The sequence below is a fragment of the Eutrema salsugineum genome, unplaced genomic scaffold (genome assembly GCF_000478725.1).
Source record: "Eutrema salsugineum unplaced genomic scaffold, Eutsalg1_0 scaffold_15, whole genome shotgun sequence".
Classification (NCBI taxonomy): Eukaryota; Viridiplantae; Streptophyta; class Magnoliopsida; order Brassicales; family Brassicaceae; genus Eutrema; species Eutrema salsugineum.
In genome coordinates, this window is record NW_006256867.1 from 6,052,824 (window position 1) to 6,074,864 (window position 22,041).

General features: G+C 38.7%; 1 protein-coding gene and 1 long non-coding RNA gene across 2 annotated transcripts; one reads left to right on the top strand and one right to left on the bottom strand.

The window, feature by feature from the left end:
• Positions 1–11,853: 11,853 nt before the first annotated feature.
• On the bottom strand, positions 11,854–12,670 carry LOC112088242. The gene is made up of 4 exons (XR_002900414.1): positions 12,608–12,670; positions 12,386–12,477; positions 12,218–12,302; positions 11,854–12,121 (listed from the first exon to the last, which is right to left on the bottom strand). It is a non-coding gene; the product is annotated as an uncharacterized LOC112088242 (long non-coding RNA).
• Positions 12,671–13,108: 438 nt separating this feature from the next.
• On the top strand, positions 13,109–14,649 carry LOC18022219 (transcription factor HY5). Its single transcript, XM_006405100.2, has 4 exons — positions 13,109–13,161; positions 13,689–13,838; positions 13,937–14,093; positions 14,518–14,649. Exons 1-4 carry the CDS (start codon positions 13,109–13,111, stop codon positions 14,551–14,553), a joined length of 396 nt encoding a protein of 131 aa, XP_006405163.2. The 3' UTR covers positions 14,554–14,649.
• Positions 14,650–22,041: the final 7,392 nt, after the last annotated feature.

The following is a 22,041-nucleotide window of genomic DNA, read 5'->3' on the forward strand; positions in this document are numbered from 1 at the left end:
TGGTTAGGGTGCTTTGGTGCCAAACTAGAAATGCTAATGACAATGATGAAACATGATTCAAATGATTTAGAACTCTAATCAAGCCTTAATCTTTCTCAAGCATCAAGACACAAATCAAGTTATTTCACATATCCAATCATCATTGGAGATCAAACAACAAGACAGTATTAAGAATCAGTGCTAAGTGATCATTTATGCATATAACAAAACTTCATCATGTGGTTAATGCATAAACCTCAAACATAGCTCTTTCAGGAATTTCATCAAACACTTTTGGTGCATGAAATTCCCAGATTCTAGATCACAAGTGATGTTCAAGGATCTAGCTTAGAGAACAGCTATTTAGAGAGATGAATCAATGAATCTAGCTCTAAGCACTCCTAATCTAACACTTTAGCACCCTACTTACACATCTAGAACCTCATTAAGATGACTATTCACTAATCATACTTAACACAATCAATCCTTTGCAAGATGTGTTGTTAAGCATGATTAATGATGGAGAATGAACATGGAGAAGATAGATTAAGAAGGAAAACAGTTTTAAACACAAAGATCTTTGATTCTCTCTTGATTAAAACTCACAAAAGGAGATATTTCTCTTCAAAAAGGAGTCTTTTCACAAAAGAGGCAAAGAAAACCAAGGAATAAAGCTTGTCCTTAGGGTAAAACCCTAAAAAAGTATGTATAGTCCTCCCCTAAGTCTCTGGTCAACCCGGGACAAACCGAGTGTTGACCAAGGAGAGAAAACACTTAAAAACGCCAACACATCTACACCGAGGTTCACTTGGTCGATGTGGATGTGTTGTATGGCTTGTCATGGACGTAGATGCTAGCACCAGGGCCTATAAAGTCGATGTCATGGCCGGTGTTGAAAGTATGGGTTGAACGATGGAGCTGGCACCGGCTTGCTTCTGGCCGATGTTGTGGCCGGTGCTGTGCAGAGGATAGGACGAGTGGAATTTACACGGGGCAGGCATAGGCCGATGTTTTGCCCGGTGCTGGGAAAGTGTTGGTTCGCTGGGATAAGCACCGAGGTTCAAAGCACCGGTGTGGAGGTCGGTGTGGCTGAACTGGTTAAAACAGAGCAAACTACACCGAGGTGCTCTTCTCCGATGTTGTGGTCGGTGTAGACCTGGAAAGAGATTGGTGCTCGGTTTGACTAGCATCAGGGTGCATTATCCCGGTGTGAACCACGTTGTTAGGCTCAAGGTAGCAAAATCCTCAAAGTATGATCAGCACCGAGGTTAGTCTGCTCGGTGTTCATCTCGGTGCCAGGAACCTCTCAGTACTTAAACTATTGTAACTTTTTCCTCAGCATTCAGAATCCAAATCTTCCAACGCTTGGTGAAACACAACTCACTCAGCTCCACTTTTGGTGAAGAAACTCTCGGCACTTGGTAAGTGGAAGGCTCCCCGGACGGCTCATCTTTGCATCGCATTGGAATGATGAGGAAAACAGCTCTGAACCCTTGTTCACTCCGAAGATGGTATTTTTCATCACACAGTTCTAAACTGGATGATCTCAGATGTTCTGGAAAGAGAACTCAAAGACCTTGAAACTTGATGAAGGACCCGGCAACTGAATCGGACTATAAAGGCATCGTCCACACAACCTTTGTGACTTATCGGATCGGTATTAAAACTGTAGCGAGACAGGTGTGTCTTCCAGTGAGCTAAACTATCAGCTCACAACTCCAAATCCAATGATTCTACCTGTTTTGGATCCATGACCTGATCATCTCGATCTTTTCTGAAGACCCTGTAAGCTGAATTGGTCGTTAAAACTCCCTGGACAGGCAATCTTTAAGACGTATCGGATTGCTCCGGAATGTCTGCGAGACAGGTCTGTCTTCCGGTGGCCGTATCTTTCAGCTCAATGCTTCTAATTCATCGATTATAACTGTTCTGAAATCTAGACTCAATTATCTTGATCTTTGCTGAAGACCTTGGAGACTGAATCGGCCGGCAAGACCTTCCGGTAACGTGATTTCGGAGATGTTTTTGCACCCAAGATTTTTGGTCGAGAACCTTGAACAGCCAGTACGTGTTTTGGCCGAGAATCCTACCCGCGGTATGGATTTTAGCCGACAATCTCCGACCACCAGTACAGCCTTTTTTCCGAGAAACTCAAAATTGCTCCTCTACACCATTTTTGATCATTTCAACTCCATTTCTTCATCTGAAACACATTCTCCACTCCAAATAAACGCTATAAGCACCTGTTTAACACTCCAAACCATGCAAACTCTTTTGGACCTAATGCAATCTCTAAAGTCCTAAAACAATGCCTAAAGACCTAAAATGTATGCAAATGAGACATGATTTGGACTTAAATATGTGCACTAAATGATGCAATTTATGAATATATCAATAATCTCAAGTATTAGCCGATTTCCTGATCAAACTTCCGACAGAAGGAGTAGAAGAGCCAACCCCCGACTCAACATGGACACTTCACGTTGACGGCTCATCATCAAAGTAAGGCTCGGGTGTCGGAATACGACTAACATCACCAACTAGCGAGATCCTCGAGCAGTCATTCCGCCTCACTTTTCACGAGTCCAACAACGAAGCAGAGTACGAAGCTCTAATCGCCGGGCTTAGGCTCGCGCTCGGCCTCAAAATCCAGAAGATCCAAGCTTTCTGCGATTCACAGCTATTCGCAAATTAATTTAACAGGGAGTACGAAGCGAGAGACGGCAAAATGGAGGCATATCTGAAAGTGGTCCAAGAACTGACAAAGCAATGTAAAGAGTTCGAGCTTACTCTGATACCCTGGGGAGATAATGCTTCCGCCGATGCTTTAGCAGCCTTCGCTTCAACCTCGGATCCAGGACTGAAGAGATTGATACCAGTGGAACTCATCGAGCAGCCCAGTATTGATATAGTAGATGGAGTCAATCTAATCATTCCACCAGAAGAAAAGCCAGAAATCAACGAAGACAACAGGATAGCTGACATGGACGAGGATGTTACCCAAGGAACAACAAAGTATGGATGTGACAAAGAATGGATGGGAGCGATCCGAGTATACATTGCAGATGGAGAAGTACCGCCAGACAACTGGGCCGCTCGGAAACTCAAGGTTAAGGCAGCCCGTTACATACTCTTAGATGGAAACATATTCAAATGGCGGTTTTCGGGGCCATTGCTAACATGCATCGATGGAGCCGAAGTAAGGAAGATCATGGAAGAAGTCCATAGCAGCACATGTGGCAATCATGCGAGCAGGAGATCCCATGCAATCAAGATAAAGTGTCATGCGTACTATTGGCCAACGATGGTAAAAGATTGCGAGAAATTTTTCGCGAAATGCAAAAAATGCCAAAGGCATGCCCTGACAATTCACCAGCCGACCAAACTCCTCTTGTCTATCTCGGCTCCCTATCCACTTATGAGATGGTCGATGGACATCGTCGGGCCTCTGCATAAGTCCAAACAGAAACGATTTCTACTGGTCCTAACCGATTATTTTTTTAAATGAGTCGAAGCCGATTCATACGCAAGTATCAAAGATGCTCAGGTTGAGAATTTGGTCTGGAAGAATATCATCTGCCGACACGGGATTCCCTACGAAATCTTCACAGATAATGGATCACAATTCATCTCGGCTTGGTTTGAATCTTTTTGCGAAAAATGGAAAATACAGTTGAGCAAGTCGACGCCGAGATTCACACAGGGAAACGGACAGGCCGAGGCGGTCAATAAAACAATCCGTCAAAACAATCCTTGACAGATTTAGTGAACGAGCGGCTTGGCGAGCTGGACTTAGTGAACGAGCGGCACGATCAAGCACTAATAAGACTTCAAAACTATCAGCAGGCAACAGCGAGATATTACAACAAAAGCGTCCGAAGCCAAGGATTCAAATAAGGAGAGTTGGTGTTGAGGAAAGTTTTTCAAAACACCGCAGAAAAAAACGCAGGAAAGCTGGAAGCAAATTTTTAAGGACCTTATAGAATCACCAAGATAGTCCAACCCGGAGTCTACCAGCTGGAAAACATGGAAGGAACTCCGTTTCCGAGATCCTGGAACGCGATGTATTTGAAGAAATACTATTATTAGGTAACATCACCTGACAACCCTGAACTACGAGACGGCTTGATCCCTGAAAAGGGTACGTAAGCAGCCGATCTTCGGATGGGTTCAGCTGTCCCCCCTCCTAAAACGGGAGGGGGGAGGAGAGTGAGTACATATACGTCATACTTCCCTCTATTCTTACAAGGATCATTTTGAAGTTCCTTTTCTCCGGATTTCTTTTTGTTTTTCAAAAGTTCGTTTTATTACTTGTCCGGATTTCTTACACATTTTCCTCATAACTCTCGCATTTAGTCTCTTACATTCGCATTTCCTATCTCGTTGCTGTCCACAACAGATAAGCTAACCCAAATTCTCTAAACGAATTTTAACCATCCTATATGGACTAGGGTTCAGTGACATCCTTCACAGGATAACAGCGCTTTATAATTTTTTTAGATCGATCCCACAACAGTTTACGGATAACTAAGTCGATACACATCGCGAATCCTAAACACTTAAACCTGATACACACTCTCGCACATCGGTTATCAATACCTCGAAATCAATACCGAGCCGTTCTCACAACGCTCTTTATATACTCCAAATTTTGAGAGTAAACACTATACGATTGCAATATCGGAAAATAAAAGCAAGATCAAGAAATTTAATAAGTCCTAAACTTCAACCATAATATTTGCCTCAAGGTATAAGTCATTTCGAGCACCTCGGCTCCGCAATAGAAACAAAACCAACAAAGAATAGTTCAGAAACAGTAAAAGTGTATAAAGATATCCAGGCAACAAAGTCTGAAGCAAAACAAAAAGAGAAAACATAATGTAACCAGTTCGGAAATTACTCTCGAGGAGACCTACCAGAACTCCTCCTCTCCTCGACAAGCTCGGCAACTCGCGGTGTTCCGATGTTGGAACCCATCGGCTCGGGCACACCAACCCCTATCGCAGCAGCTTCGACCGACTCGTTTCCCAGACCAACTTTAACTGAATCCTTAGAAACGGGACTCAAGTTTAGCTCGTCTATAAGGCAAGCAGTGACCTTCTCAAACTCTTCATTGGCTCCCGCTAGATCGGCTCGCCACAGCTTCAGTATCTCCTCTTCGGCATCAAGAGTCGGGGTGTCATCTTACCTAAGAATTTCAATGAGCTGAAGGTTTTCGTCGATCTGCGCAAGGTCTAACTCATTCTCCGTTGCCTCTGTCAAGTCTCTCAGATTTTTCTCCGTGCTGCTGAAGCATCCCAGCACCTTCTCAGTCAAGCCTCTCCTCACGGACTTTACGGCTTTCTTGATGTTGGCCTCATGAAGAGTATCTTTCTCGGCCAGCTGTCTATGCAAAGAAGCAATGTCGGCTTCTTTCCTAGTTCTCGATTCTTCGAGCCGAACAGTCATATCGGTCGCTTTGACGCACTCGTCCTTCAGCGTCTTCTTCTCCGCCTCAAGAGCCTTGATTCGAGCCTTCGCCAGGGTCATGGCGGAGGAGAATTTCCGCTCGGCATCATCCTGCTTATTCTGGAGCATGGTAGGCCTTCCTCGCCTCGTCAATTCGCCCCTGGTCCTTGTGAGTATCTGCCTCGTATCATGTGATTATCTTGTTTATGGTAGCCAGAAACTGCAAAACTAACATACGCATGAAACACGAGCCAATACTTAAACAAAAACGAGCTAAAATTTTGAGAACTTTGATATATTCATAATTTGCATACTTAGGATTGCATTTTTTGTCCAAATATTGACTCTCATGCATACATTTAGGTAGTTTTCAATGCTTTTGTCCTTATAGTTGGTTTAGTTAGGAATTGCATTAGGTCCTAGAGTGTCTTGCACTTTTGGAGTGTTTACAGGTATTTTGGAGTCAATTTGGAGCATCTGGAGCAGAAACCGTGGAGAGACCCTCGTGTGAATGCATCAGAACCGGACAAGTGTATAGAAGCCGACAATCCCTCTACTTCATCACCTGAAACGGAACACTGGCATTGCGATCCAGCCTTTGGTGCCTTCATAAAGATTCAAGAGGGGTGAGTCTAGTTTCCGGAACGCCTGAGATCGTCCAATTTGGAGCTGTTTACTGAAGGTTATTGCGTTTAGAAGGAACACATGTCTCTGAGCCGCTAGAGGACCAAAGTGACGCGCATCAAAGAACCGGTGAGACGAAGCCCTTGACGATGTCATCTGGACCCGGACCCTTCACCAACGTTGTAATGATGAAGCTATCTTGCTCATGGAGTTGACAGACCGAGGTTCGGACCACTGAGCTGAGAGTTATGAAGGTTTTGGTTCAGATGGTTTGCATTCATATCGACCAGAAGCATCCAGATAAGAAGTGGTCGACATTTTCAACCTGGGACGCCGAAATAATGTCGACCAAAATTTCGAGGTGACCCATGGTCGACATTTTTCAACCTCAAACGCCGAAGGAATGTCGACCAAATATCGAGATAATGCACGTCGATATTTCTCTCGATCCAGTCCGAATTTTAGGGCCTTAATGGGCCAATATCCTGTTTTTTAAGGGTTGACTCATTAAGAAAACCCTTCCTATATATAGCTTTGAGATATTAATCATTAGGTTAAGCTTCATTCTCTTTGTTTCTTTGCCTCTTTTGTGAAAGACCTAAACTTTGTAAGAGAGATCTTCATTTTCTGGGTTTGAATCAAGAGAGTACTTTGTGTTTAAAGCTGAAATCGATCATCCTCTATCTTTCCATCTCCATTTCTAATCTCTAATCATGCTTAACTACTCTACTTGCAAAGGTTTGGAAGAGTTAAGTATGATTAGTGAGTAGTCTCTCTTTAAGCATCTAGGTGTGTAGATTTAGGGTGATTAGATGTAGATTAATGATTGTTTAGGCTTAGATTCTCTTCTCTTTTTCTTAGTTAGCTGATCCTAATGCTAGATCCTTGCACATCACTTGGTCTAGAATCTGGGTTTTTCATGCACCAAAAGTGTTTGATAAAATACCTGAATGAAAGCTAACTAAGGGTTTATGCATTCATGTCATGATGATGTTGTTAATTGCATAAATGACATATTAGAGTTGATTCTTAATGATTACTAGTTCATATTTCACAAATGAGAATTTGGTTTGAAAATAGATTAGTATAGAGATTAATACCTTCATGAGAGGATTAATCTAGCTTTAAACTCTAAGTTGATTGGATTAGAGATCATGTGATTGCTTGCTATGTCTTTCTGTTAAAGATTCAGTCTTTCTTTGTTAGAGATTGTTTGGTCACTTATTAGGCTTGGAACATTATGCTTGTTGATTGCTTGGTTATCTCTAATGGTTGTTAGACTTGATTAAGTGATTTGCAAAGGGATTTCTGTCATGAGAGTGGATTAATCTGATCATGAAGCCTAGACTAAAGAGTTGCAAGTGTTGCACTGTTGTTTAGCATCATTAGTTTGCATTCAAAGCACCATAATCAATGACCACACCTAGAGGCTTAGTTTTCTCATCTTGTTTACCATCTATCATTTGCTTCTTGCTTTTAATCATTGCTAGTTTGTTAATCTTGTTTAGTTTCTTGTTTTAATTACCTTGTCAAACCAAACCTCACTTGTTTGATTGAATTAAGTAACAGATCATATAGTCTAGTGTCTAGCTTCCACATTCTTTGATTGACACCCCTTATACTACTTTGACAAGGGGGATGATAGCCCTCAAGAGCCTAAAAACTCTTGTCTATCAAACTTACCTTGGCGCCTCACTGAGACATCCTCGCGTAGGATTTCGCTTTCATAAGCGAATCCACGGGTGGCAGCCGAACTCCTTTGTTGTTGATCTTCAACAGAAGTGTTGCCGAAGAGAAAACGTCAGCAACGACAGAAGGCACGGCTTCACCATCAATCGGTATGGTGCGTCTCTTCTTTGGCGCGGAGTTATCCTTTTCCTTGTCACCTTCTCAAGCAGAACGCTTCCGATTCGAGCCACCTTTTTGCTTCGTCATAACGGAAGCAGAAGGTCTCGATCGGCTCGGCAAACCCAAGACGATGACGTGATCCTCACCACCGGATGCGGGAACCTCAGACGATCAGGAACCTTCTCCGAAACATGAACGTGAGCTGGATTCGTCTCGACTACCTTAGGAATTTCTTTGGTATTGCCTGAAGCCTCGACGTTCATTTCATTGAGCCCAGGAAGGGTCGGCTCGGCTTGAGCGGCCGATGTCTCTGCTCCTGCGGCTCGGCTCTCCTTTTCTCTGTCAGCTTTTCCTTTTTGTCGCGAAGATCTAGCAGTTAACTTCGGTCTTACGAATTTAACCTCGACATATTCCTATACGAAACTGACAAGCTGGGGGGCAAACTGTTGGAGTTGGTTTTCACCCCCACGAGTTTAACTGCCTAAAGACTAAGTGTTGAAATCGGGCTTCGGAAAGCCCAATTCCACGATTTATTGGAGAAGGAGCCGAACCGAAACGTAGCCAATACCGTAAACGACCCAAATTACGATATATCAAACGATTGATTCAACTTAACCGAGCCGAACCAAATTTTGTCCTGGACCGAGACGAACCACAAGTTGGTTCGGTAAAACCGAGCCAGATTGAAGAGAATCTCGGTTGGACCAAGCTAAACCACACAACGAACAAAGAAATTGAGCTGAACCGTTCTGGTTCGGGAGATATCCTGCGTATTTGAGCCGAAGAGTACTCCCGTAAACGAGAAGTGTATTGGGGCGAAGGAGGAAGAGACTGGGCCAAGCGGGTGGGTTGAAAGTATTAACGGGCCAAGCTGGATAATAGTGAAGGCCCGATGAACGAGTCCAAGAGATTTTACCCTAGGAGAAATCAGAGTCGTCAGCCGCACAAAAGAAAAGGAAATATCCGAGAATCTCTCGGCTAGGCGGTTTGTAGACTTATTATAAATAGTCGATGTAATTCTTTCATTATATAACTTTTTACGCAATCGCAGAAACCCTAAGCAATAAAATAATTTTTCGATCTTTGTTCTTGAGATTTTCAATTAGAAGGTTTAGATCCCTCTTTTTCCTAATCAAATCTTGATTGTGCGACTTTCGACACACACAAAATATAGAGTTTTAATTGAGGAAGCATCAAACCATCCTGCGGGATCAGGCAAGGTGATCTGATCTCGCCATACCTCTTCATCCTATGTACAGAGGCTTCAATTTCTCAGCTCCAAGTCGCCGAGCAGAGGACAAGATACAAGGGATAATAATTGCTAGAGCAAGTCCCCCTATATCCCATCTCTTGTTCGCAGACGACAGCTTATTCTTGTGTAAGGTGGACAGTAGTCAGAGTAGAGAAATCATCGATATTATCCGTCTTTATGGCGAGGCTTCAGGGCAGCAAATTGATTTTTGCTAAATATTCTATAATGTTTGGTAATGATGTACCTACATCTATGAGGCAAGGGATCAAAGACACCCTTGGTATTTCCCAAGAAAGAGGTATGGGAACTTATTTAGGTCTCCGGAGAAGATTCAAGGCTCTAAGGCCCAAGTTTTTGCATTTTCTTGGGACAGGCTGCAAAAACGGGTCAATTTCTGGTCTTTGAGACTCCTCTCAAAAGGTGGTAAAGAGATTTTGATAAAATCTTAGGCCTAAGCAATTCCGACATTCGTAATGTCGCGCTTCCTTCTCCCAAAAGTCCTATGTGCGAAGCTAAAGAGTATGATTGCCAACTTCTGGTAGAGTTCTAAGAGTGAAAGCAGAGGCATTCATTGGACGGCATGGGACTCCCTTTGCGACCAATTGAAGGAGGGTGGCCTTGGTTTAAGGACCCTCGAAGATTTTAACATCACACTACTAGCTAAACAACTCTGGAGAGTCTTGCGATTCCCAGATTCCCTCTTATATTGGGTCTTAAAGGGGAGATATTTTAAGTTTTGCAATCCTCTCGAAGTTAGTGTCTCTAACCAACCCTCCTACGGATGGTGTAGCATGTTGGGGGCAAAACCCCTTCTCGCATCGGGTATTCGGAAAATCATAGGGTCTAGCTTTGACACATGTGTGTGGTCCGAGCCATGGATCCCCGACAACCCAGCTAGACCCTCGAAGGGACTTCATAAGGTGGGGACCCATTTCTTTTTGTCAACTCTTATTGACTTCGAGACGAAACAATGGAAACTATATCGGCTTCGAGATTTATTCTCTCCCGAGGAGATTACCCTTATTTTAGGGTTACGTCCGATTCAAGTTGTCTTGAGAGATGGGTATAGCTGGATTCACACAAATTCAGAAACTATAGTGTTAATTCAGGATATTGGAATGTGAGAACCTTATCTCGTCTGACCTGTGGCCTCCCTGTTCAGGGACCAAACACTTCGATATTGAAGGCGCAGGCATGGAAATTAAAAACCACACGCAAAATCAAACACTTTGTGAGGCAATGCGTTAATGGTAGTGTGGCGACGTGTCAACGTCTATTTGCCCGACACATATATAGGGCGTGAAAAAGGATGCCCGAGATGCGGGGCTGAGGAGGACACGATAAACCATATGCTCTTTGAATGCCCGCCGTCTAAGAAAGTTTGGGCCCTTTCGACGATCCCCTCAGCTCCAAACATTTTTCCCTAATCCTCCATCTACGGTAACCTTGATTAACTCTTTTGGAGAGCGCGTGAATCAGGACTAAGCGACGAGCATCTTCCTATTTACCCTTGGGTCTTATGGTTCTTATGGAAAGCAAGGAATAAAAGGTTTTTGAAAACATGGATGAACTCCCGCCTGACATGGACTGCTCTGATTTGATTGCCATGAAAGTGAATCCCTTGGATTGGCCTACTTTTGCAGCTGAACTAGAGGATTTTAAGTCTTTATCTATTTGCATTAGATCGTTTAGTTTGTCTCATGTTCCTAGAGCTCGTAATGTCCACGCCGACAAGCTGTCTAAAGCCGCCCGGGCACGGGGTGTAAGCTTCTCCCATGTAAACGTCGCGGCTTCGGCCTGGCTATCCTTCGAGGAAAGTCGTTTGCCGCAATCGTAATAAAATGGTGTTGTTGTTGTAAAAAAAAAGACTTAATAAAATAGAAAAAAACATGTTCGGCAAAAAATGACTTTGAAGAATGTTTAATGCTTTAAAAGCCTTGAAAGCCTAACGTAAGGCCTAAATATTAAAATAATTATTTATACTTGAATATATATATATATATATATATCAAATAATTATTTATACTTGAATAAAAATAAAATAAGGACAATTCTTGAGTTCATCCCTTTTTCACCCCCTTTTACTTTAGCTAATTAGAAAGTCCCACCTAATATTATTTTAAATAAAAATACAAAATTAAAATTAAAAGTTTAAAACACTTACTAAAAAACTTTTATGAAAAACTAATCTGTTTTTGGAACAGATTTTTGAACAGATTTTGGTTTGCAGTTTTTGGAACAGATTTTGGTTTTTATTTTTCAAAAAAAAATCATTTTCTTAGCCATTCAAGTTTTTGAATAAATAGATTTCCTAAATTTTAGGGAAACTTTTTTCAAAGTTTTTACATTTTCTAAATAGAAACTAAAAACCACTATTTATGAGTTTCTCAAAATGAAGTTAACGTAAATTTTTTTTTTTAATTTCTGTTTTTTCTCAATCATTTATTTTTCTACAATAATGTGAAGTAATTAAATAAATATAGCTTTATAATTTTTTATTTTAGAAAATATATAATTTAGATATTTTATTATTACTTCTAAAATTTTGTGAGTTATTATTTTTTAATAAAAAATATGATTTTGAAAAAATTTGTATATTTATTTTTAGTAATTTTATACCCAGTAAAAATGAAAATGCATAAAAACGTTTTTAAAAATATAATTATTGCTAACAAATCAGAAACTAAACAGAGTATACCATTCAAGTTTTAAAAAAAACCAAAATCTACAGCAAAATCAAAAACTAAAATTTTAAAATCTAAATCTAAAAATCAAAAACCATAACCCAAAAACCAAAAACCAAAAACTAAAAACCATGTAAACATTCATGACCATGAGTCTTGTGTCGTCACCCTTGAGCATCCCCTGTTTCTTCCAATTAGAGATGGTGTTGTTTAGTCGTAACATCTCCTTATTGTAGAATACTTCTTTTATCATTTCCTGAACACTGATATTGAAGTGATATTTTTGCTGCAATTAAATAGACAAATTTAGAGAAAAAATCATCTATACAATACTAAAAAAATAAATAATTAAACTTAAAAATAACCAAAACATACCACGAACCTTAATATAAGTCGGGACTGGAGAACAATTGGCATGGAGCTCGGAAAAATATGATTTCATGGTATCGGAGAGGGTTCGGCCACACCTAAAACAATTGTTCAGAAAAATACAATAAGAGTTAAAATATATTCAAAAATTTATAAACAATTACAAAAAAAAAAAACTTACCACTGTGCTCTGTCAATCCTCTCAAGATGTAGTTTCGAAACCATTTCTCGACCGGTTGTGCCAGTAAATCCTCGACCACATCTTTTTGTTTTCTACGCAATCAAAAGCCGAAATTGAGCAATCACTAACCATCTTATGCAAGTATGCAACCGATCCCGCGTTAACCTTTTTTCAACACCGATCAATTTAAATAAACAAACCAATAATAATTCGCCATATTACCTTCCTCTTAAGCCTTTATGTTCCTTTTTTATTATAAACCAAAAAATAGAGCCTCAAAACCGCAGCAGCACACAATATATTGGAAGATACATCCCATCAAAACAGAATGCGGCGGTCTATATGAATATTCTTCTTTTTCATTTTCAGATCTTAAGTCTTTTAGCTCCGTTTTCAGCCGTACGATCCGTGATTCACTTCTCATCTAACGGTTATCTCTCATTCACCTCGCTCCAACCCATGGCTCCGATTCCTCTACGTTATCCTCTTTATAGCCGTCCGATCAGAACATATCTGTCTCCAATTTCACGCATTGGGCCAAGAAACTTCTCTCTCTCTCTCCCTATCTCATCTCACCTAAAGTAAACTCTTACTTCTTCGTACTCTTCTTCGCTTTAAGTAAATCGCAAATACGTATATTTCTACGTATTTGTATAGTCGTTGTGTGTATACAGAAACTGTAGAAGCGTATATATATTCATATTCTCGTATCAAGCAATAGGGATGACTACTGAGAGGTTTTCTGACTCTGTTCTTCGTGCAGATGTCAAAGAAGGTTTTTATTTTTTGCATTCTTTTTACATTAACACATTGACATTTCCATTACTTTTTAAAATTATTTCTCTCGTGTTTTTTCGTCTTGGGTTTTTGTGCATTTTGTGATTCCTCAACTGCGAGTTTTGTCACAGTAAACATTTTGGTCTTTTAACTTATTGGTTTTCTTGGAATAAACTATTCTCGTTCGCTTACCAAAAAAAAACAAATTAATCTCGTTTGTTTTTTTTTGTAATGTCACACATTTCATCAATTGGGTGTGTGGTGGTCTAGTAGTTATGAGAATATTCATAATCACTAGTTCGATCATACTCGAAATGGGTGATGTACGCTCTAAAGATTAAATGCAGTATTATCTACTGCTGGTCTTGTACCATAAGAAATTAAGGACCAAATGTCCGAAATTTTCACAGTTTACAAAAAAAGAAAGAAAAAATAATCTTTAAGCCAACTAATTTTCTAACATTGTGTGCTATGATTTTCCTCTGTTTCCACAATAGAGAAAAACAATTCATGCATTTGTTTTGTTTTTAGACAGCGATAACAAGATCGGCGAATTACAAGATCTTGACGTAGGAGAGCAGTCGTTGGTGAGATCAGAGACAGTTAAATTCTCAAGAGAAGGTCAGAGAAGCAGTGGGAAAGATCCTGCGGAAAGAGAGAGTAGAAGACTGAAGAGGTAAGTCCATCATAAAAACTTTGGTTTTTGACGAAAAAGTCCCTACATGTTTTAGACTAGAGCAGGTGACGTGAAGGTTATTATGGGAAATTGAAAAGGTTGCTAAGGAACAGAGTGTCTGCACAACAAGCGAGAGAGAGGAAGAAAGTGTACGTGAACGAGTTGGAGAAAAGAGTGAATGATTTGGAGGGGAAGAACACTGACCTTGAAGAGAAGGTCTCCACTTTGCAGAAAGAGAATCACATGCTTAGACATGTATGTCTTCTATTCTTTCTTTATTTTATTTTATCCTTTTTTTGGGCACATAAAGTCTTTAATTAATCTTTCCTTGACCAAAACAAAAGTCGTTAATCTTTCAAAACCAAGAAATCCAACCGAATTATTAAAGGACTAGTTTTTTTTGTACTTCAAAAAATTTCACCCAAATTGATCAGAGGTTTAGCAAAAGTTACTAATTTTATCGAAACTGAACCAAAATAGCAAAATTGAACTGAAACTTCATTGACTAAGATAATAAAGCGAAATAACCGAAACTTGAATTGCTCGAATAGTCATATTTTATTTTATTATATAACTGAATGTTTCAAAATTAGTAAAATAGCATATGCCTTGAAACAAACCATACTTAATTAGATGTAAGAATCAGAATGTTGATGTATGGTGTTTTTCGTAATTTTAGATACTAAAGAACACGACGTCAAGCAGCAGCCGTTAAGGAAGTGACTAGTGGACTCTTGCAACACAAAACTATTCAACCATTAAGTAAGATTTTTCCTTTTCTTTTTTCTTTCTTTTTGTTAGCAGTATATCAAGTAGGATTAAGTGATTAACCAAAAGAAATTAATAAAGTTTCTTTTGTTTGAGTCTAGATAAACAGAAACAACCGATGTCAACGTATCTTTTGAGAATGTATTTCATTTATCATAATAAATTCTTAAAGGTTTAATTGTAAAACAAACATGTCACTATTTGAAAAACAGAGTAACAAACTAACTCTCAAACAATTTTTATGACTACATATTAACATTTTCCCACAATATGAATTGAGTATATATGAAACTCTCGTAAGATTTGGATCTACAAGTTCTACATCACTATTCTTGTGGTATAGGATTTATGCCTGCAATATAGTGTAAAGAAGAGACTCAATTTCACCAACTAACCAGAGAGGTCGATACCTCGACTTAAAAATTACTCTGGAGTAATCTAAGAGGTCGGGCCTAGAGGATTTACGGATTTTAGCACAAAACCTCTTGGTTATCAAAAATAAAAAAGAACTTCACCAACGAAGATTTCCAAAATATTAAAGTTTGACTTCTGCAGCCCTTACAAGGCGATGATCCACCAACCGGACTATCAAGTTTTAATCATAAAGTTCGATATCTATATACATACATAAATTCTCGAAAAAATCCCTGATTGATCTTTGGCCGCCTGATAACTCCTAATGAAAATTTTAACATTAGCTTCCCTTTTTTTATTTTTCAATATTTTTAACTTCCGCACAGAAAAGAAAACTCTTGAAGGTAGTAAATGTTGGGTATGTGAGCAGTCACTCACACATATACATATGCATGAATATCGTTGTTATTACATACAAGACAAAAACACGACTACCTTGAGAAAACTTGTAGTGCAGCCATGCATTTACCACATTTGAGAAAGCGTAATAATGTCCTCCATAACCACCAACATATCCCTGCTTCCATCATCTTCAAGACGGAAGCGCCAGTTCGAAAATCTTAAGGTGCTTTAGATTAGATGAGTTCTCTTGAAAAAATTGTTCCTCATCGCCAATGTAAGCTTCAATCAGTTGGTTATTTTAGCTAATTTGGTTAAAGTTTCTATGGTTGAACCCCCTAAACCTGAGTTCAAGCTCAGATGGTATTAATTTTTTAGGGTTTCTTCCTGAAAGATGATTAATTCTAAGTTTAATTATTAAGAAAATATATGTTAACATCCCTAAAAACATTTTTTGGGTCCGCCACTGCATCGCTGTATGGCTTTCCTTCTTTTTTATCTCTCTTTTTTGCCAAGAAAGCTTTGTAATAGGTCTGCTTTTTGTAGTAGCTTTTTCATTTATATGATACTAGAGACTGAACCGCGCTTCGCGCGAAATTTTGTATTGTATTTATTAATATATTTAAAAGAAAATTCTACAATATTAATTTTTTTCATTAAATTTTGTATTTCAATTTATATATATATTTTTAGTATTTAATAATTTTATATACAACATTTAGAAAATAATCAAATAACATATCAATTAAAATTTCAAATCAAATTTAACTTGTAGATATCTTTATATTTATATAGGTTTATGATTTTCGAATATATACAATTTTTGATTGTTGTATTCAGGAAAAAAATATATGTAATAGACAATAAATTATTTGAAAATATCTTGATTCTCTAACGTATTTCTGAAATATATTCATAATCTTTCTTTTTCTCTACACTCATCTCCCTCTCCATCTCCCTCTCCATCTCCTTCTCCCTCTCCTTCTCCATCTCCCTCTCCCTCTCCCTCTTACTCTCCTTTTCTCTCTCATGTTCTCTCTCTCATAAATGCAACATGTTAAACCAAACACAACATATTGGACCGTTGAAATTTCTATCTTTTTCATGTTTTTTGTTTTTTCTAGCCATTCTCAATGTCACCTCTCTAACCTGAGCTCTGTATATTTTTTTAAGGGAAACTTCACCCATTTTATGTTTCAAATATTAGGTTGAACATGTTAACATTTTGTGATACCACAATTTGTTTCCCAAAATATGCATTCTCACATCTCTATATTATTATTTAAGTAGTCATTTCAAAAAATAAATTTTATTTTTTAAATTATTACATGATATGTTATTACAAATGACAAAAATAATTAAAATAGAAAATGATATAATTGTCACTCGAGCTTTTTGAAACTCGTGCGAATATTCCTTACCCGTTAATATGCATTTAGTTTTATAATCTATTGTTCTAATTTTCTTTAAATTTATGTCTTTTGTTATATTCTAGTGTTTTATAACGGTTTTAAAATAAATTTAGATATTTTTAGATATTAAAAATTTTGGATCCGAGATTTGTTTCTCGGATTTGGCAAAACTGGATCCAAATCCGGCTATCTTAAAATTTTATGGTTTACTATTCATATCTATCGAATCATATAAATAAAATAAATCATTTAAAATAATAATGAATAAATACATTAATATATAAACTGTTATTTATAAAGAGTGTCTTTTCATATTCTTGTTAAATTAATGGATGATAGTTAGTTGTTACCATGAGAATTAAAGTATAATAACACAAATTATAATAAATTATAAATTAATTAATAAATTGATGATGTGTCAAAATTTTAGAGTTTGAAAAAATGATGTGGCATCATAAGAAGAGAGAACATTTTACTTTATATATATAATATAGATTGACGTTCATAGCAAAAAAAAAAAAAAAGTATACGGCTACACATATATGATATTAACTTATGAGTGATACCATCGACTAAACGTCTAAACCACTCATCGATTTTTCAAATGGGCACATCAATCTTGGTTTAGACCAATAGGACAATTCCTGTACAAGTAGGAACCACTAGATAAAGAGAATAGGTTGGGAAATAAAACCTTTTTTTTTTTTCTCTCGCCTCTCTCTTCCCTTTCACGCCCGCCGCCAAGTCTTTTCTAGATCTGTTCTCTTCTCTGGCGCCGGTGGCTTCCTAAGCACCGTTAGTTTCTTCTTCTTCTCCTCTAGATCTGGTTCCCATCAGTGTTTGTGGTTGCAGCAGAGTAAGGGTTTCGTTGGTGGCTCCTCTCACGATGGTGGCGCAGGTTCAACGGCGTCGTTGGTCTTTGCGGTGGAGGATGGAAGTCTTCTTCTCGCATGGTCGGTTTCTTCTCCTTGTTCGCCTCGTACTCCTCGGCGAATTCTCTCTCTTGTTGACTGCATTTTTCCTTCCGGCAGTTCCCTCAGCTCTCTTCTGTGAGTTCTTCTGGTCGGTGGCGTTTCTCTTGCTTTCCTCGGTGGTGGTGTGGTGGCAAGCCTCACTTTTCCCCGATTAAAGACCCTCCAAAGTCTCCTAGTGTTGTCTCTGTTTCCAATCTCCGCAGATCCAAGGGCCACTACCGCGGAGAACACACTTTTGGCCACAGCTAGGAGCTAGGAGTCTCTGGCTGCGGCCAAACCCTAATTCACCACGGTTGGAAGCCTCACGACCAGGGCCAACTAAAAGGCAAGCCCACGACCCTGTTTCAAGCCCAATTCGTTTTCACTTCAAAGAAAATCCTAAGGACGACTGGACAGAGTTGAAGACCTATAAATATGTATCATAGCAGACCTATATTCGTGTGCCTCATAAGAATTCCTTTTGGGAGCGTTTTTAGTTTAGGGAGATATAAATTTTTTTTGAACCCTCTTTATGTTCTACCTTTACTTTATGCAATCTTTAAACTCAGTTTTTACTTTTATGGCTTTCTATTTGGTTTCTACTTTCTTCATATTAGATTAGCTTGTTTAAAGGATTTGAAGAGAACTTTTCCCGAGCCTAGATCTCGAAATCGAGATGCGTCTTCTCCTTTCCAGGGCTAGAGTGGAAACCTACTGGTCAGGGTCGCGAAAAACAATTGGTTATGACCACGAGAGTGGTGTAGTCATACCATCGTGGTTCGAGTTCTAAGAATTTACTAGGATCAATTTTAAGAGCTTTGTTTTGCGCGATTTGAATCGATCATATCCCGTAGACATCCTTTATTTCAACATCGACTTATTCACTTCTAGTTTAGTTTTATTTTTCTTCTTAACATACATATATATATAAATCGTGACAACCTATCCAAAACCCCGTTTTTCATCTTAGACTTCGTTTACTAATTATGGTTCTGCAGGTAAAGCTTGAATTCTTTGTGGATCAATACCCTAAGTACTACAATGCACAAATGTGCACTTGCAGATAACTAGGGTTATAAATTTAAAACATGAAGCCACAAAGTAAACCCTAGCCCGCATCAAGTTTTTGGCGCCGTTGCCAGGGAATCCAATCGTCTTCATCTGCACTATTTCAGAGATTAGTAAATCGACTCTAAGACAACTATTTCTTACTAATTTTCGGTTTTGTTTTTCTTAGTTTTAGGTCTTTGAAAAAAATGGTGTCCGACCCGCAATCGTGCTTGGCCGACCCGCGGTCGTGCCGCGATCATGCCTGCTCGACCCATGGTTGTACCTGCTCGACCTGCGGTCGTACCATCTCGACCTATAATGAATTTTCTTGTACCAGATCGATGGCATGACGACTTCCATCCATTCCCCTTCACACCTTCAACCGTCCACCACCCTTTACCATCACCACACCACCATACGTCCAGGTAAGTTTTCTTTTTCTTTATCTTTTCAATTCATTGCATATTTTTTTTCTCATCCTTACTCTGATTTATCTCACATCTCGGCAAAGGAGGATTTCATCCCTCTCTAACCACCTTTCTTTTATGAGTCTTTGAATTCTACAATTTTCTCTTAAAAAAAAAAATCAAATTTTCAAAGTGTTTTCAAAGTATAAATACGTTTTGAGGGAATGATGACAAAAATATATGATGATTACCAACCTGTATGCCTTTACACTATGCATGACAGCTCTTTTGTGGTTAGTACTAAACTAGGCGGTTGCTAGGATACTTGCAATACGAACTCCCAACAGAGGACTTCTATTCATGGAGATTCTTTCTGACAGGATCTACTAGCTCATTTTATTTGGAATTAATATTGATATCTAATTTTCTCATCATTGATTTTAGACAGGCATCATGTTATACATCTAGGACATATTTTTTCCTCATTTTTACCACTCTTTGTTGTCCTAGATGGCCAATTCATCTTCAGCTGGTACCAAACCCTTAACCCCAAACCTTTATTTTTGAACCTCGTGTATCCTCTCTTTAGTTTATATCAGCAGATATGTGCAAAAACGCCGGAGAGGGAAGAACGACACAGTTTTCAGTCACTCAAGAGAATGACTGAATGGAATTAGGAAGGAGCAATCTTTAGCCGCCTCAGAAAGCTTATTTTTAATGGTAATTTTCGTGTGTCTCTAAGACTCTCTATCAAAAATCGTTTCCCCTTTCTAAAAAAAATGGAAAAAAAAAGAGAAAGAGAAAGAAAGATAATAGAAAAGAAAGGAAACAAAAGTCTAAAGAGTCTTAGATTGTCAAAATTATTTGGAGCAAAGGCAACTATATTCATCTATGGAGTTATGGTTTTATAAGGAGAACCTAAACAAAGATCTAAGTCTGGGAGAATTATAAGGAGAACCTGAAGAAGAAGATCAGAGATCTTATGGCAAGAAAAAGATGACTGGAAACTGTGGACATCAATAGCTCCATATTTTCTTGTTGTTTTGCATAATATCATGCTTTTTCAGAGATTAAGGTAACCCTAAACACTTTAAACCTCACCTCTAAAAAGCTCTCTGAATACATATCCTTGATTTTTCCTTGTTTATTTTTCTTTTGATGAGAACCACTGAAAATTTTCATGAATATTAAGAGCTAGTTGACTGAAAGTTAGGTCTAAGTGTGTAGACTTTCGCATGACGGATCAACGGACTAGTTATGCTTGTATTTTGGTGAGAAGTTTCTAGGCTACACCCAATAGATGCATTATGATCGATTATAGTCTAGGAGTATGGTTTCTGATGATTTTTGAGTTCCCTATGATTTCTGTTAAAGGCCCTTTCTAGGCTTGGATCTTGCTTTGTTTGAGGACAAACAAAAGTTTAAGTCTAGGAGAGTTGATAACATCGTATTTTGACCACTTTTATGGATCGCTTTTAAATGCTTTTCAAATGTTTTTTGTTTATTTTAAGTGTTTTTATTATGTTTTTCTAGTATTTGTAGTTCCAAGACTATTTTCAGGTAATTAAGGCAAAAAGAGTGCATTATGTAGCAAAAGATGATTTTGGATAAACTCAGGCTGTCAGAAGTTTCACATCTGATGAAGATCTTTTCACCGTCCGATCATCTCCAAAATTAGATTTCAGATAAATGAGACAACTAGCTTTCCGATGCAATTGGTTTGGAGACAATCCAATGGTTAGATCTCCAGATATCCTTGATGCACTGAAGATATGTTCTGTAGTCTCGCAAAGGAGGCAAGCGCAGAATGAAGATTCAACCTTATAAGCCAATCTCCGCGTGTCGAGGGGCCACGACCGTGGAGAAAACACTCTTGGCCACGGTTAGGACTCTCAGGCCGAGGCCAAACCCTAATTCACCATGGTTGGAAGCCTCACGACCAGGGCCGACTAAAAGGCAAGCCCACGATCCCTTTTCAAGCCCAATTCGTCTCCTCTTCGAAGAAAGCCCTAAGGACGAGTGGACAGGATTGAAGACCTATAAATATGTATCATAGCAGACCTATTTTCGTGTGCCTTCATAAGAATCCCTTTTTGGAGCCACCAAATTTAGTTTTTCTAGGGTTTTTATGTTCTTATGTTCTTAGTTCTTAGTTTAGGGAGATAGAGATTTCTCTTGAACCTCTTTATGTTCTACCTTTAATTTATGCAATATTTAAGCTCATTTTTTATTTTATGTCTTTCAGTTTCGTTTTTACTTTCTTCATATTAGATTAGTTGTTTAAAGGATTTGAAGAGAAGTTTTCTCGGAGCCTAGATCTTGAAATCGAGATGCTTCTTCTTCATCTCCTTCTCCTTGTCTCTTTTTATCTACTTCTTTCTTTTAATTACTTTATGAACGTTTTAGAATGATGAGGTATGAGTTTAAAGGCTCCATCGAAGGGAACTGAGTATGTTCGGTAGGGATCTTCGCAAGATAAACCAAGCCGAATTCTAGAAATCTTTGTTCTAAGCTTTTACTTAAAGCATAGATCTAGCATCGCAAATTAGAGACTGATCTTGGCACTTAGTGTTGCGAGAGTTTTCATTCGGTACCAGATCTAGCTTGAGAAGAGCGATTCTGTCATAAGAGTGGAAACCTACCTATGGGTGAATCGTGAATGTTGATGAGTCCTGTGCAAGTTCCTGCGTCTTCTTCCTTCCAGAGCCAGAGTGGAAAACTACTGGTCAGGGTCGTGAGAGACAGTTGGTTACGACCACGAGAGTGGCGTAGTCATACCATTGTGGCTCGAGTTCTAAGAATTTACTAGGATCAATTTTAAGAGCTCTGTTTTATGCGATTTGAATCGATCATATCTCGT